We start from the raw sequence: 17,936 nt of genomic DNA, 5'->3' as shown, positions 1-17,936 counted from the left end.
GCTGTGTGGGGGGGAGGAGGATTAGTAAAAGAAAGTTGAGTAAATCGGATTTTCGGCGACGCTCGTCACACGTGGATAAGAGGCTTTACAAGACTTTGTGCAATGGAGAACACAGGAGGTGAGGACACCACCCACCTGCACTTATCCCAGGGACACGGCCCCAACAGGAGGAACAACTCTACTCCGATAATAACGAGCAGATTAAGGAAATCACTTAAAGAGATATTCCCCAAGTTAAGAAGTCCCGGGGATTAATGGATAGATCCGGGCACTCGTCAAGCCCCACGGCAGATCCGGGCGCTCGTCAAGCCCCACGGCAGATCCGGGCGCTCGTCAAGCCCCACGGCAGATCCGGGCGCTCGTCAAGCCCCACGGCAGATCCGGGCGCTCGTCAAGCCCCACGGCAGATCCGGGCGCTCGTCAAGCCCCACGGCAGATCCGGGCGCTCGTCAAGCCCCACGGCAGATCCGGGCGCTCGTCAAGCCCTGCGGCGGCTCAGGGTGGTAAAACGACCTGAAAGTCTCCCTACAATAAAAAGACAAGTGTCTGCTCCAATCCCAGAACAATGTGATCTTTACCTCGTATCCCCTGTAGTCGACCTCCACGTTATCTCCATAGACATTCAGCTCCATGTTTTTGTGGCTGAACACGGTCGCTGGTTTTGGATTCCTGGGGTTACACGCCATGTCATCAGCGAGCATTAGGATGATGTGGCTGTAATAGGCGAAAAGAGAGAGCGTCATCCAAATATGCCAACACATACATCTTACAGGACAACCAGCCTGCATAATAAGGGAAGGTAACGAGAAAGAGAGGAGGAAGGACTACAAGGTCCAGCCCTGGACACAACGGCCTCTCCATTATTAACACTAACTGGACAAACTTCAGAGCCAAGAAGTTGAAGTTTCTATATCCGTTGCCTGCTCATTAAGCATTCAGAATTTTTGATTATTGCTAGTGATGAGCGAATATACTCGTTACTCAAGATTTCTCGAGCATGCTCGGGGGTCCTCCGAGTATTTTTTAGTGCTCGGAGTTTTCGTTTTTCTTGCCGCAGCTGAATGATTTATATCTGTTAGCCGGCATAAGTACATGTGGGGGTTGCCTGGTTGCTAGGGAATCCCCACATGTACTTATGCCGGCTATCAGATGTAAATCATTCAGCTGCGGCAAGAAAAACTAAATCTCCGAGCACTAAAAAATACTCGGAGGACCCCTGAGCATGCTTGAGAAATCTCAAGTAACGAGTATATTCGCTCATCACTAATTATTGCACATGATGATTATTCTGGAGAACTGGCCATTTTTACCCCTTGAACAGGATTCTATATTTCCTCCATAGAAGTTGGAGCTATATTTCTGGCACACAGCACCAAACCCCCTGTGAAGGTCAATAAATTCTGTGAACCTGCAGCAACCACAAGAGGGAGCTCTGGAGCAGATTGTATACTCTTCATACACTGCACTCAGTACCACAGCTAGCTCCCCCTAGTGGTCCCTGCCGCACATACATTTACTATGTATAGGAGGGGAATTTGGAGCTTTGTATCAGAAACAATTCTCTGAGCAGTATACAGATTCATAGAAATGAGTATTGGACCTAAAAATGACATGATATCAAGGTGGACATTCTCTCTAAGCCATGTTGGAGCGTAATCAAGGCACACGTTATTGTAAACGGTGTAATGGCTTTTCCCACATCCACCAAGTCTGGCGTCCTCTGGGCAGGACAACAGAAGAAAAGAAGAACTGTGCAAATCTTATAAAGGCTTGATGGAGAAACACGGAACAAAGTAAATATCTTCTAACCTTCCCGTCACAAAGAACATAATTCAAAACGCCAATCCAGCCGCTACAACCACCGCACACAGAAAACGTAGATTAATCTAACAGGTCAGCTTATAAAATATACATAAAAAAAGAGACTAAAAGAGAATGTATTAACGAGAACAGATTGTGAGGATTGTCATCCTGGGAACGAGGCCTTTACACGTTTCTTATCCTGTTCACCTAAACAATAAAGCGTCTGGAAGGCGAAATCACAAACGGTGGGACGTTACTTTGTAATAGTAATAACCGTAAAGCAGATTTGGTACATTGTGGCCAGTGATTGGAGGGGCGGGCTAGTAAAGACTGTGGTGAACCATAATACCAGGCACTTGGAGGAATATTCCCAGTGCTGGCACAGTATACGGCGAGGATGTGCGACCACTATCATCCTGAGGATCCAGGGACACAAGAGGTGCAGCGTCAGCGTCGCACCCGTCTAAGATTTCCCTGCAGAGCAGCGCTCCTGACACATGGGGTGAGCAGAGACCTGCAGGGTGGCAGTGTGACCGGGCTGTGCTGCACTTTTCCCTGCAGAGCAGTGCTCCCGACCTCCGGGGTGTGCAGAGACCTGCAGGGTGGCAGTGTGACCGGGCTGTGCTGCACTTTTCCCTGCAGAGCAGCGCTCCTCACACACGGGGTGTGCAGAGACCTGCAGGGTGGCAGTGTGACCGGGCTGTGCTGCACTTTTCCCTGCAGAGCAGCGCTCCCGACCTCCGGGGTGTGCAGAGAACTGCAGGGTGGCAGTGTGACCGGGCTGTGCTGCACTTTTTCCTGCAGAGCAGCGCTCCCAACCTCTGGGGTGTGCAGAGACCTGCAGGGTGGCAGTGTGACCGGGCTGTGCTGCACTTTTCCCTGCAGAGTAGCGCTCCCAACCTCTGGGGTGTGCAGAGACCTGCAGGGTGGCAGTGTGACCGGGCTGTGCTGCACTTTTCCCTGCAGAGCAGCGCTCCCAACCTCTGGGGTGTGCAGAGACCTGCAGGGTGGCAGTGTGACTGGGCTGTGCTGCACTTTTCCCTGCAGAGCAGCGCTCCCAACCTCTGGGGTGTGCAGAGACCTGCAGGGTGGCAGTGTGACCGGGCTGTGCTGCACTTTTCCCTGCAGAGCAGCGCTCCCAACCTCTGGGGTGTGCAGAGACCTGCAGGGTGGCAGTGTGACTGGGCTGTGCTGCACTTTTCCCTGCAGAGCAGCGCTCCCAACCTCTGGGGTGTGCAGAGACCTGCAGCGCAGCCGAATCCCGAATTGTGCCTCATTCCTTCCTGCACAGTAGGGCTCCCGACCTCCTGGGTGTGCAGAGAAATCGGCAGTGCCACTTTTCACCTGAAGGGCACCGGAGCGACCCCATAAAAGACTCAAGTTATACAGAGGCAAAGATGGAAGAAGTCACTTAGAAGATGCAGCCGGCGTCTCAGGGGCCATAACGTTGGCTGCACCCAGCAATACCATGCTCCGATAGGTATTATTGAGCGGGTCATTGGACGTGATCTGCCGATATGAACATGGCAGCATTGCTATCTGGCGCATGCTCTGCCATCCTACCTCCAAAAAACAAGCAGAGGTTAACTAACATCCTATGAAAAGTCTACAGGATTTACCCCAATTAGAAAGCTATGGCGTACCTGTGGAGGACCAGCTGCATCTATAGGATGACGACAGTGATGCGGCTATTACTGATTGCGATTTACACCTCTCCTTTGAGAGACTACACAGTGGGGCTGTCCATTAAGTAGATGATCTATGCTCAGGTCTGACACCTCTGGCAGGAGCTGGGTGTGCACAGCGCCGCACACAGTGTTGTGGCCGTTCTCAGTACTGCAGCTGCAGATAACATTCACTTGAGACAAGAGCTGAGCTGCAGAACCAAGAACGACCACTGCACAGTATGTGGCGCTGTGCTGGTCAGCTCTGCACCGTGTGTGCTGCTTCCGCTCGGCCTCCTGGACTATGGACATAAAAGCCGCGGTCATCAATGGTTGCCTTCTATTAAGATCTATGGAAATTTGAGGGTATGTTCATATGTGAGGGGAAGAGATGTGTATGGATTCTGTCGCAGAAATACAAAGATAATTTTAAAAAAATAATAAAATCCACGAGCATCACATGCCAATCCTGCTGCTATTTTTACTTTAAGCATGTGCAAAAGTGTGAAGTCTGCCGTGAAAATCTGTGCAAAGAATTAAACATGAAGCAGATTTAATAATCCACAGAAGACGGATTTCTGTGTGGAAATTATCTGCACCGTGCGGACGAGATTCTGAATCCCATTTACTTTGCTGCTGCTGTAACCCGCTGCGGACTTTCTGCCTCCGAATCCCCTAATCTGCAGCGTGTGAACATTGGGGCTCCTGCAGCGGCTGAAGTAGTCGGCACTTGCCCTACGTTGGAGGGTCCCTACTGTTAAAAGGGGACAATTTATGAAGACAACCCCAGTGTATATACCCTGGCGGGGCATCAGGAGGTCATCACACAAGGTGGTCCCGAGCTCATGATCCCCCTTCTATGAGCAATTCACAATCTAGAAGACGTCTGACGTTATACGAACATCTGCCATATAATACTGCATTCTCCTTGCAGTGGCTGCTACAGTAAAAATTCCCATCTGTCCGCACTTTCCCCAAGGCAAAAATTGGCTGTTTGTGGGGGTACCAGGAGACATTTTCTAAAAAAGGGATGTCTCTGATAGAACAATGCCTTTAAAACAGCTTCATCCCGGGCAGCTGCTTTTCCATAGGTTCATCGGCATCAACCTCTACAGCAGCAATGGAGGATACATAATGAGTGACCCCTGTATGTTATAGACCCCCGAGTCCTGCTCTGCTCTATTGTACTTGAAAAAGGACCCAGTATACAATATATACTACGGTCAGGGCAGGACCTCTCAGGCTGCGGTCAGGGCAGGACCTCTCAGGCTGCGGTCAGGGCAGGACCTCTCAGGCTGCGGTCAGGGCAGGACCTCTCAGGCTGCGGTCAGGGCAGGACCTCTCAGGCTGCGGTCAGGGCAGGACCTCTCAGGCTGCGGTCAGGGCAGGACCTCTCAGGCTGCGGTCAGGACCCTGCAATATTTTGTGAGAAGATCGAGTGCCCGGGGGGGAGGTGGAATCAGATACTCCTCCATACGCTCGAATTGAAAGAATAGCAGCAGGTGATAAACACTTACTATGTCCGCCATGAACTTATACCCAATTATCTAAGCTTTTCCTCTGCCGTCTAAATGTGCCAATTACCACCTGTATCTGAAGGAGGACGAAGCATATGAAGGGCGACCACTTTCCCCTGGAATTCTCCTTGGTTTCTTGCTCGAACCTGCTGCCAAGCGCCGGACTCCAAATAAAAGGTGGATGGACGACGAGCCCTCAATGCCGGCAGCAAGCCGATGGAAGACGCGTCAGGCATTTGATCTGGTAAGACTTAGGAATGAAAACGCCGTACATAAGTAACACGCGTCCTCAGGAGCCGGCTGCCAGATTCTGAGTCACCTTTCATGTGAATTCCCGGGGGAAGAGAAGCAAACTCTTTTCATCTGTTGATTTGCGGATAATAAAAAGGAACGTACTGTACTTTATGTTCCAAAAATGACTCTACAGCAACACACACATTAAAAAAAGGCGTTTCTGGCATTTATGTGACCGCCGGTGACTTTGGCTGTGGCCCCCATGTATTTTCTCCTCTTTTACACCCATTTATCTCCTCGCGGCTCATAATGTGCAGATACAGGAATCTCAAGGTGACATTAGAATAAGAAATTGCTAATAACGTGCCGTCCTCTATACGAACATAACTCGTATCTGTGCAGGATCACGGCTTGGCACGCATTAGGGCCACGGCCACCAAACTGACTCCCTGGCTGCAGCCAAACTACAATTCCCAGCATGCCCTGCTTCACCATAGCATGTTCAGAGGGCAGATGTGCAAGCAAGCAGCAATGGAGGAAATACATTTCCCAGACTCCAGGCAACACTATAGCAGGGCCATATATATCTCCTATTACCTACATACACATCTATGGAGCTTGGCTAGGAGCATTGTTTAATTAACCCCTTGCCTCCCCCAGGAAGTAACCGTACGTCCTAGGGAAGGTCCTAGTGCATGGCTTGGGGCTCTGTTACACAGCCAGCAACTGCCTCTAACAGCAGTGACTGGACTTAGCTCTGATCACTGCTGTTTAGCCACTGTAGCACAGCTGGGAAGGACAGGGTTAAATTCCAGCTCTGCAGAGTAAATCCCTAAACCAAGTAAACCTATTATCACTTAAATGGTTCCCTCCTGGTGGCGTCTGTGTTTTGCCTGCCCATTGCCCCTCCTGCTAAACTACTGCAAGTGATCAAAGGATCGCAGGTTCATGTGAAAAATCCAGTATTTAAAAGAAAAGCTTTTATAAATATTTAAAAAGCAGAAAAGTTTGAATAGCTCCCGCTCTTGTTCAGTCCAAAAATAAAAAAATAAAATAGAATATTTGGTACTACCGTGAACATAAAAGTCTGAGCTATTAAAATATATAATTATTTAATCCATAATGTAAAACATCAGAATTGATGCTTTTTGGTCACCACACCAACCCCTAAAAAATGCAATAAAAAGCAATCAATACGCTGTATGCACCCGTAAATGGTACGAAGAAAAGCATCAGCTCACAGAGCAAAAATCCCTCGCACAGCTCCATCCACGGGGAAAAGAAAACGTTACAGATCTCACAAAACACCAATGAATCTGATTTTTGGGGGTACAAAGTTCTGAATTTATTTTAACCACTAAAACATATTAAACATAAAAAACACAAGTTGGAATCACCACAATCACACTGCGGTACCAAGTCTTTATCGCAGAATAACAAAACCCCAAAATAACGGCGAACCTGCAGTTTAGTTACAATTTCATTGCACTTTTTGTTGTTTTTCAGTAAACTGTATTGTAAAACAAACGGTGTCAAAACTACAAGTGAAAAAAACAAGTCCTCATACGGCAAGAAGAATTAAAGTGCAAAAATAAAAACTGTCTTTATCCTTAGGGGATTAAAGGAGTTTTCCGTATATTTTAGAGTTCTACCTTATTCCATTCATCCAGCAATCCCCAAGAGCAGGGCTTTGCAGTGTGAATGGGGCCGAGGTGGAGGTTGCCTCCAGTCCATTCATTCCCTATGGGACAGCGGCGTACAGCGATAAACCCTGTAGAGAATGAATGGAGCACAGAGGTGCAGGCTTGGCTGCCACTACATTCAGATGGGGATTACTCCTTTAAGGAAGGGAGATAAGCAGCTGCTGCAGGACACCTCTGGAATAGAAAGAAAGGATCAGAAAGGTTAAGATCTGACCACAAAACCCCTTAGGGTACCGTCTCACAGTGGCACTTTTGTCGCTACGACGGTACGAACCGTGACGTTCCAGCGATATCCATACGATATCGCTGTGTCTGACACGCAGCAGCGATCAGGGACCCTGCTGAGAATCGTACGTCGTAGCAGATCGTTTGGAACTTTCTTTCGTCGCTGGATCTCCCGCTGTCATCGCTGGATCGTTGTGTGTGACAGCGATCCAGCGATGCATTCGCTTGTAACCAGGGTAAACATCGGGTAACTAAGCGCGGCCCTGATGTTTACCGTGGTTACCAGCGTAAAAGTAAAAAAAAACCAAACAGTACCAAACAGTATCTGTCCCCCAGCGTTCTGCTTCTCTGCACTGTGAGCGCCGGCCAGCCGGAAAGCGAGCACAGCGGTGACGTCACCGCTGTGCTTTCCGGCTGGCGCACACACAGTGCAGAGAAGCAGAACGCCGGGGGACAGACACCGGAATGTAAGTATGTACTGTTTGTTTTTTTTTTACTGTTACGCTGGTAACCACGGTAAACATCGGGTTACTAAGCGCGGCCCTGCGCTTAGTAACCCGATGTTTACCCTGGTTACCCGGGGCCTTCGGCATCGTTGGTCGCTGGAGAGCGGTCTGTGTGACAGCTCCCCAGCGACCACACAACCACTTACCAACGATCACGGCCAGGTCGTATCGCTGGTCGTGATCGTTGGTAAATCGTTATGTGAGACGGTACCCTTAGTTTATTGCTCTCATAGGAGTGATAGGGGTCACTGATATCATCCGGATGATTATGACCAGTGTAAAGCAGATCTGTCATCAGATCCCTATTAATTAAAGCGTCATATATAATAGTAATAGGACCAGTGAGCTATCATACTATATGGGAGGGCATCTTGTGTAATGGATACTAAGAAAGAATAGAGCGAGAAGATAGTAAATGATCTGTTGGATTGATGCACCCCCTACCCTCACACCAGTGCTGAGGTATCTGTCGGCTGTCAATCATTACTAAAGAGGGTGGGATGAAGCAGCAACAACACTCAGCTCATGAATACAGCCCGCCTCCTGGATTATTTTTTATCAGTCGTTTTTGGCACCAAATTCTCACTCCAGGAATAAAGTAGTTGAAGCATCCAAAAGTACGTGTGGAGGCTTCATGTCTTATTTCCAGCAATAACTTGTGCCAGTTTTGTGAAAACACAAAATGCACAAAATTGAAAAAGCTGAAAAGTGAAAATATGGACGGCAGCACTATTTATCCAGTGGATGGCTGCGCTCTTGTGGTTTTTTTTATCTTTCACTCTGCTGTCACCTGTCAGTTACTACAAGGTGTCAGATAGATGGGAGTTCAGCTCCCACCAGCTGCCATATCCAGGAGGAGAACAAATGGAGGTGGTAATGTAGGTGCACACCAGGACCCCCATGCTGGAGATAGGTGGGACCTGGCAAGAACTATCATAGATTTATGGCATACGCTGTGGTTAAATATCTAGAGCAGGGCTGATGATGGATCTGACCAGGACCCGAGGAAAGACGAGTCCACATGTCCTTAATTTCAGAGGATGAAGCCAGAAGACATTCACTGGAACCAGTGGGGGTCGGTTCTCACATATTATTCGGCCCTATATCATTAAGAAATTGGGAATAATATTGAAAAAAAGAACATTGCGTTGCAATATTGCCCACTGAAATAAGAGACAACTGCACCTCAGAAGTGATACATCCATCACTGTATACACATGACTAGGGTTGAGCGACTTTTGTTTTTTTAGGATCGAGTCAGGTTTCGTGAAACCCGACTGTCTCGAAAGTCGGATCGTGTGAAATCGGCCGATTCTTTCATATTCTCTCTCTCTCTCTCTCATTTGTGTTTCACTGTGGAAATCGCTATATCCCAAACGTTAACATGGCGGTTTTACCCCCTGTGACGCCGCACAAAGCGAGCCGGAACCCATGTCATCACGCTGCACGCACTCCTTCATTGGCTTAAAAAATGGCGGGGAAAGCGTCATGCAAAACGCGACTTTGGCGCGAAGATCGCCGACCGTGTGGCCGATCCCACGCTGGGGTCGGGTTTCACGAAACCCGACTTTGCCAAAAGTCGGCGACTTTTGAAAAGGACCGATCCGTTTCGCTCAACCCTACACATTACCATTACCTACAAACAACAGCATAGGTTTTAGTGACAAAGGATGTATATCCAGAGAAATGATAAGCTCGCTCTCACCTGTCGGGGATTCCAAGTCTCTTTACACTTCTGTACACAGAAAGAGTATTTGCCACATGTCGGTAATTGAACCAAAATCGAGAAGTACAAACCTGAGAAAGAATAATAGTGCCAAGGATTAGCAATACCACAAATATAAGCAGCAAGAGCCCAATATGTAGAATACAAGAACCCTGATACTAGACATCAAGTGATTGATTCAGCACATTGTAGAGCACCGAGGCTCCGCCGACGGCACCGGGGCTCCACCAAGGCAAGGACTCTGAATGTTTTTCACATTTTGAGTGGGTTTCCTCTGGATTCTCAATATAGATTGTGAGCCCCAATGGGTACAGCGATGGTGATGTTTGTACTGCGCTGTAGATATGATGGCACTATATAAGCGAGTAAATAAAATAAATAGCCGATAACCTCTGTATTAAAAAGTCGCTGTCATTTCAACACACTTATGCACCACTTCTACTCCTCGGCCTTCTGAACTCATCCTTCATTGTGAGAAACTAACACAATCCGTTTGGCCGAAGAGAGGATGGCGTGAAAGTTCTGAGGGAAAAGACTGCAGCTGCCCATTAGGTCTACGGAAATTGGAGAGCAGAGTGAAAAGAGGCAGACACAGGCAGATCTGTGCCACTGATTTCTAGTAATTGTTTCATATCACCCCAGCGCTACATTTTCAGCTGCACTCTTAGTACTGCTGTATGATTTCCTGCATGCTGCTGCTTCTGAACATGTGCTACATAGAGACAGGATTCCCACATATCTGTGTGTGCTGTGTATGGGAGATATCACAGCAGCTAGTCTTTGCCCCAAATACCAGCATTCAGCGGAGCTTACTACAGTTTTTTTCCTTCAATAAAGGTGCAGCATTGGTTTATAGCGTTTTATAGGTAACAATATAGATAGGTATTGCAGCCATTTCCATCTCAAAATCTCATCATCTCCATAGCGTGCCCTCACCTCCTAAAGAAAGAGACATGATTAGTCACTGTATGGGAACCTGCACATGATGGCTGTGGGTGCAATACCAGTGAATTGCAAGGATGAATGATGGGGCTCCTGGACCAGTCCGGTTACACAAGGACTGGGGTTGAACACCTTTTTTTCACTTGTAATAATGCAGTGATTAAAAGTGTTCTGTGGCGCTCAAAAAGAGGAGCGCTTAATAGGTGAGTAATGCTTCTTATATTAAAACAACTTTTTGAAATTCCCAGACAAACCAAATTTAAAAGGGCTGTTCCCAATTTGGCAACACCATCCACTGCAGCAACTCTCTGCTAACAGAGGGGATCCTGAGTGATTGGGCCGAACATCTATGACATAAGAAAATGGCTGAGACAGTCCCTTTAACTTTGTGTAAAGATCTACAGCATCATAGCCTCAATGAAAGCAAGAAAAACATAACACTTACCAAAACTGCCCAGTTATTTGTGTGTCCGCTTCTGAAGAAGTGTTCCGCCTTATTCTAGAAATACAAGACAATACAGGAAAGTTACATCACCAAAACTATTGAGTGTTCAGCAAATTCAAGAGGCGCCTGCAGGTTAACAGGGAATTTCTACCATTAGTTAATAATAAATTAATCTCCCTTCGAATGGAAGTAATCACAAATCTAGACACTAGAGGTCCCACAAGGCTACCAGTCGATCACCCCAGGTCCGGCTCCTAGACCAGCTGCAGTGGAAGTTGTGGACATTCAGTCACATCCTCAGCAGGAGAAAGGTGCAATTCCACGTCAGGGTCAGGCATCAAGATAAATGGCCGCCGATCTAATACAAGAATAGCTCGTACTGTGGACGCTCAACTAGAGTTATCATTTCCTATAGAAGGGGAGTTTGAGTGGAGGACACCTTTATGATATCCTTATGCCCTATAGACAGGGGTTGCTTTATGACACTATTCCATCAAAATAGAGCTCTCTCATAAAATGTATACAGTGAGCCTGCATTAGCTGTGATGGAGAAGGAGGTTGGCTTAGCTACAGAACAGTCAGCCCCCTTCATCATGTGACGCCAAGTGCTTTGGAATCAGAATAGGGTAAGCAAGTTCCTAAATAACTAATATTAAAATATAACTTTAACTTTATAATATCATAATAGTAGCTATATACTAGTATGAAAGAGAGGGTCCTTATACTCACGGGTACCCACCCTTACGGTCATCATCTGGGAGGCACTATTCAGCAAGGTGGACCTATAGAAAATGATGTGGTTACATTCAGAAAGCCGCTCTAATGGTCCACAATAACTCAAGCTGCACTACGTCCAGATGATGACCGTGAGAAGGCAGATGAGTATAATACTTAACCATATATGCATGCAATGACGTTTAATAAGGCATGTACTCTTTGAGATTGAACACGGAATAGGTTCACATTGCCGTACGATCGTTGTTCCTATATGAGCATTTTTGTAAATTATAATTTCACCGCCAGGTATATGGAAGAACTGTAAGGGTGGGTACCCGTGAGTATAAGGACCCTCTCTTTCATACTAGTATATAGCTACTATTAGGATATTATATAGCTACTCTATCAGACCTGACCATTAGAGAATATATGTGTTCAGGATATCAGGACTGATTGCCCTTCTTTCAGTAGTTTTATATCTCTACTTTTAATATATTAGAGATTAGCTACAATGAATTCACTATAATTCTCTGGCGGTGATACGCTTTTATATGTGTTTTCCTGTTGTATGTATGCACCTAGCACTTTTGTCAGCACTATATGTTTGCACTTTTTTTTAGGCTTTAATAGAATAAAAGTTATATTTAAATATTAGTTATTTAGGAACTTGCTTACCCTATTTCAGTATTTCCTGGTTCCTTCCAAACCTAGAGTCTAGCTGGTATTTGCTTTGGAATCAGCAAGCAAATGTTCCAACCCCTTTACAAATAGCCAAAAAATAGTAATACATTTACTGAAGTCAAAGAGTGACATCACTGTATCATTTTATTTTTTTATAAACAGGGACATTAGATTATAGGACCTAAATTAAAGTTATTAACATTTATAAAATTGTCTAAAGACTGACAAAAATGAATAATTTTACCAATATAATAAAAAATTATAAAATTATATTCTTTTTTCTCTTTAGTTAGAGTTGGAATCGCTACCTTTCTATCTACTCTAATTCCCACCTAAACTAGTTCAGACTCCACAGCCCTGGTGCAAACACAAAAATAAGAAGCGCAGGGAGCCCTCTGCCTGTGACAGGATGACTGTGGAAGAGGAGAGTCCAGCACCAGCAGGGGTCCAGACAAGGATGAACAGTGCAAATTTGATAAAGGATAGTTCTATTTTTTTTACATTTGAAGTTCAAAATATAGATCGTTTCAGATTGGAGGACTCCAATAATGACCACTAATAAACATTGTTACAGAAATTGGCTCAGCAAGTCAGTCGTATCCATAAATAAAGCATCCGGGTTATGAGCTCTGACTTTTAGAATTCACTGTAACACCGGCTGATAATCAAGAACTTCTGAAGTCAGATCTGTGTCAGTCATCTCATAGATGGGGGCAGATAGTTCAACTGTACTGTCAACCATTCAGATGAAAAGCAAACTAATAACAGTAATAATAATAATAATAATAATTAGTTCTCCAGGAACAGAGTTGCTGTATGCTAGCAGCTGGCGAATAAATGGGTGGATTAAAGGGTTATTAGCAACAAAGTAAGTGGGTTAGGGACCCCCAGCAATTGGGCTCTGTATAGCCCCATCCTGAATGGAGCACATACTTGCCGCCACTCCATTGATTCTCTATGGGAATACTGGAAATAGCGGCTCGCTGCACTTGGCTACCTCCAGCAGTCCTGTAGACAGGGAACGGAGCGGAGGCTGAGCGCATGCACCTCTGATTCACGCAGAACGGGCTCAGAGACTTATTCTTGACATCATGGGGTCCAAGTGGTCAGAGCCCCTTCCCCCACTATACACTGGAGAAGCCTGGATGTGCAGGGAATGCTCTGATTTTAGAATATAGCGACTGTCAGCAGATTGGGGGCAGACTACAGTCACTGTCCCATTCATCTGCAGAATTATAAGCACCTCCTGAAAATAAATAAAACCTTGAGAAGAACTGAATAAATGCACCAAATCCACCAGACGCATCTTGACCATCGGCAGATTTTTTTTCCCCCCCGACACAAAGGTTGAGTTGCTGCCCACATTCCTGCATGTACAGACCTGGGCCAAGCTGCAGTGGTCTGTTGGGGGTCCCTCCGGCACTGAGCCCCCAGCCCATTCACCTGTCCTGAGGCCACAAACCTCCCCTCTGTTCTGATATTTTGTTACAATGTATAAACCCGGAGCTGATAGTGAACTGGACACAAGTGTAACAAACCCTCAGCTGTAAAAACAACCAAAGCAGGAGGGCACTATTGCTAGGAATCTCCCATTACATGCTAAATAAATGTGACACAAGCAAGTAAAAGAAAAGTAGCATGCATACGACAGGGATCACCAAAAGAAAAAAATATTACAGAAAATGTAAACTTTATTAAATAATAATACACAACACTGCAAAAGTTAAAATCTATTAAAATTGTAAACCGCAAGCAAGACTATACATTGACCTATAATAGGGTCATGCCACTGCCGCCACACCTCAGTAATATGAAAAATAACAAGCCCCACATCAAGCCACATACAAGTATAGTGTCAAAATTGACCCCCAAAAACATGCCAAGATAGAACAAAGTCACGCTGTATAAATAATGCAACTAAGCAATAAGGCACGACTCCATAGACCGTAATGGTAAATAGACAGACAGTAAGAATTAATAAATAATCCACTACTCAGATAAGCAATATTAACAGATTTCGTTTGTGAGACTTTGTATGTTGTTAAAGGGAACCTGTCACCCCGTTTTTTCCGTATGAGATAAAAATACTGTTAAATAGGGCCTGAGCTGTGCATTACAATAGTGTATGTTGTGGACCCTGATTCCCCACCTATGCTGCCGAAATACGTTACCAAAGTCGCCGTTTTCGCCTGTCAATCAGGCTGGTCTGGTCAGATGGGCGTGGTGACATCGCTGTTTCTTCCCCCAGATCTTGCTTAGTTTTCCGTTGGTGGCGTAGTGGTTTGCGCATGCCCAAGTCCCGAATCCACTGCACAGGGGAGGGAAAAGAGCGCGATCTGCGCTATTCCCCTGGTGATCGGTGGGGGCGGCCATTTTCCTGTGGCCGCGCGTGCGCAGATGGAGCGCTCTGCTGCCCGGGGCTTCAGGAAAATGGCCGCGGGATGCCGCGCGTGCGCAGATGGAGATCGCGGCGGCCATTTTCCTGAAGCAGAGTTCGCATCTCGGCTTCAGGAAAATGGCCGCCGCGATCTCCATCTGCGCACGTGCGGCATCCCGTGGCCATTTTCCTGAAGCCCCGGGCAGCAGAGCGCTCCATCTGCGCACGCGCGGCCACAGGAAGATGGCCGCCCCCACCGATCACCAGGGGAATAGCGCAAATCGCGCTCTTTTCCCTCCCCTGTGCAGTGGATTCGGGACTTGGGCATGCGCAAACCACTACGCCACCAACGGAAAACTGAGCAAGATCTGGGGGAAGAAACAGCTATGTCACCACGCCCATCTGACCAGACCAGCCTGATTGACAGGCAAAAATGGCGACTTTGGTAACGTATTTCGGCAGCATAGGTGGGGAATCAGGGTCCACAACATACACTATTGTAATGCACAGCTCAGGCCCTATTTAACAGTATTTTTATCTTATACGGAAAAAACGTGGTGATAGGTTCCCTTTAACAGCAAAATGTCTGCTAAAAAGCCCCCACAATACAGAAGTAGCAGAAGCTCCTATCATCTAAGCCTAGTGCATAAACAGCCCCTACAGAGCAATGCCTAGAAGGCTATAGAAAGAAACAATAATCCATTGTGAAGGCGTGTAATCAGAGCAAACCTGCACATACCAGAATAGGCTTGTGTCACATAAATGGGAGGCAAAGGAGGAAGCCTGTACAACCTGCGCCTGCGGATGGGATCTCCGCAAAGCGATGCCGCTATGGAACATCGGTGCAACAAAAAAACGAGGGAGGCAGGGGCACTGAAATGCCCAACGCGTGTCGCCAGAAAGCCGGGCTTCTTCAGGGGCTGAGCTGCTGCCCACAGTCCTGCATGTACAGACCTGGGCCACGCTGCAGTGGTCTGTTGGGGGTCCCTCCGGCACTGAGCCCCCCGCCCATACACCTCTCCTCTGGTATTTGGTTACAATGTATAAACCTGGAGCTGATAGTGAACTGGACACAAGTGTAACAAACCCTCAGCTGTGAGACGTGTGAGGTCTGCACTATGCAGATAGTTATATTCCCAGTCACTGGCTGAGGGCTGTCTCTGCACACATCCCCTGTAATGTCTGGGGGCTGATCTCGTGCTGCTGCCACCTGGGTGTTGGTTGCTTTGGGCACCAGCGCTCCCATGTCAGGCACCGTGTGACGTCTGCAGGGGATGACACCACAATGAATGGCCGGGACCAGCTCTGTCTGTCACCTCACAGCAGCATATGTTACATATAATGGCGGCCTCCTCTCACCTCCGCATACTGAGCGCTCACTCCGAGGACAAGCAGCAGCGCACACACCAGCGCCCGGCACCCGCAGCTGAGCGCCGCCATCTTCTCTCCTGGTTCCCAGGTGACAGGAGGCACTTCCGCGTCACGTGACTCGCTGAATACATCACGTGACTTGTTGTCAAGCTACTATCCAGCGCAGTGCATGCCGGGTAAGGAAGCTGGTATCGATTTTTGTGAGTCTGGTCAGGACTCAGGAGGTGTTCAGAGGAACAACAAGTCCCAGAATAGAGTATGAACCTTTACTTCACCTGTAAAAATATGGTCAGTTTCATATGAGCGACGCGTGAAAAACAGGACAGGAATTAGTGTGGTTACTCCCCAGCAACCAATCGGATCTAGGCTTTCATTTTATCATTTTCTGACTAGGACTAAAAACTGTAATTTGATTGGCTGTAATGAAGCTGTTGCCACTAACAACCAATCATATCTAGGCTTTCATGGTGGGTTCTGCTTTATGAGAAGTGTTATCTGATTGGTTGTTAGGGGCAGCAGCTTCATTGTATCCAATCAGATTGCAGCATTGGTTTTGTAATTAGTTGTATGAGAATGAGAGCTGTAATCTGATTGGCTGTAATCTGGTTGCTAGGGGAAGTAGCTCCTTTGTCTTTCTGCCAGTATGTGTCCATGGGCGCTCACTGGAGATACTAAGGAATAAGGATCAATGGCCGGTGGGCACTTTGACGGCTCCTATTCAGTTTGGGGTTTGCAACATTCATTAGGCACCCACAACTAACCTGATCTCTGTGATGGAAAAGGCACAGCTTGCAACCAAACGTCTAACAGGTTTGGATTTTTCATGACTGTATGCACAGGGACCCCCAAAAAACCAGACCCCTATGTCGCCCTCCTTCAGACCCCTCTGCCCCCTCCTCCAGATCCCTCTGTCCCCCTTTTCTAGGCCCCTCTGTCCCCCCCCTCCTCCAGACCCCTCTGTCCCCTCCTCCTCTAGACCCCTCTGTCCTCCTCAAGACCCCTCTGTCCTCCTCTAGACACCTCTATCCTCCGGACCTCTCTGTTCCCCTCCTTCATACCCCTCTGTCCCCCTCCTTCATACCCCTCTCCCCCTCCTTCGTACCCCTCTGTCCCCCTCCTCCAGATTCCTCTGGACCCCTCTGTCCCCCTCCTCTGGACTCCTCTGTCCCCCTTCTTCGGACCCCTCTGTCCCCATCCTCCGGACCCCTCTGTCCCCCTCCTCCAGACCCCTCTGTCCCCTCCTCCTCCAGACCCCTCTGTCCCCTCCTCCTCCAGACCCCTCTGTCCCCCTCCTCCGGACCCCTCTGTCCCCCTCCTCCGGACCCCTCTGTCCCCCTCCTCCAGACCCCTCTGTCCTCCTCCTCTAGACCCCTCTGTCCTCCTCTAGACACCTCTTTCCTCCTCCTCCGGACCTCTCTGTTCCCCTCCTTCATACCCTTCTGTCCCCCTCCTTCATACCCCTCTCCCCCTCCTTCGTATCCCTCTGTCCCCCTCCTTCAGACCCCTCTGTTGCCACTTCTCCAGATTCCTCTGGACCCCTCTGTCCCCCGCCTCTGGACTCCTCTGTCCCCCTTCTTCGGACCCCTCTGTCCCCGTCCTCCGGACCCCTCTGTCCCCCTCCTCCAGACCCCTCTGTCCCCTCTTCCGGACCCCTCTGTCCCCCTCCTCCGGACCCCTCTGTCCCCCTCCTCCAGACCCCTCTGTCCCCCTCCTCCAGACCCCTCTGTCCCCCTCCTCCGGACCCCTCTGTCCCCCTCCTCCAGACCCCTCTGTCCCCCTCCTCCAGACCTTTCTGTCCCCCTCCTCCGGACCCCTCTGTCCTCCTCCTCCAGACTCCTCTGTCCTCCTCCTCTAGACTCCTCTGTTGTCCTCTAGACCCCTCTGTCCTCCTCCGGACCCCTCTGTCCCCCTCCTCCAGACCCCTCTGTCCCCCTCCTCCAGATTCCTCTGTCCCCCCCCCTCTGGACCCCTCTGTCCCCCTCCTCTGGACCCCTCTGTCCCCCTCCTCCGGACCCCTCTGTCCCC

At 48.1% G+C, this 17,936-nt stretch overlaps 1 protein-coding gene across 1 annotated transcript in view; it reads right to left on the bottom strand.

The window, feature by feature from the left end:
* PIGK (phosphatidylinositol glycan anchor biosynthesis class K) overlaps positions 1–16,152 on the bottom strand; it is a 100,899-nt gene extending 84,747 nt beyond the window's left edge. The window contains exons 1-4 of the mRNA XM_077277558.1: positions 15,900–16,152; positions 10,766–10,819; positions 9,358–9,449; positions 579–714 (exon numbers count right to left, since the gene is read on the bottom strand). Of these exons, the coding sequence (XP_077133673.1) occupies positions 579–714; positions 9,358–9,449; positions 10,766–10,819; positions 15,900–15,980 (363 nt within the window). The 5' untranslated portion in view covers positions 15,981–16,152. The remainder of the gene's footprint in view (positions 1–578; positions 715–9,357; positions 9,450–10,765; positions 10,820–15,899) is intronic.
* Between the last annotated feature and the right edge of the window lie 1,784 nt (positions 16,153–17,936).

This window comes from Ranitomeya variabilis, chromosome 8, assembly GCF_051348905.1.
Source record: "Ranitomeya variabilis isolate aRanVar5 chromosome 8, aRanVar5.hap1, whole genome shotgun sequence".
NCBI classification, from domain to species: Eukaryota; Metazoa; Chordata; class Amphibia; order Anura; family Dendrobatidae; genus Ranitomeya; species Ranitomeya variabilis.
The sequence above is the reverse complement of the archived record's forward strand: the minus strand, read 5'-3'. Positions and strand labels throughout refer to the sequence as shown.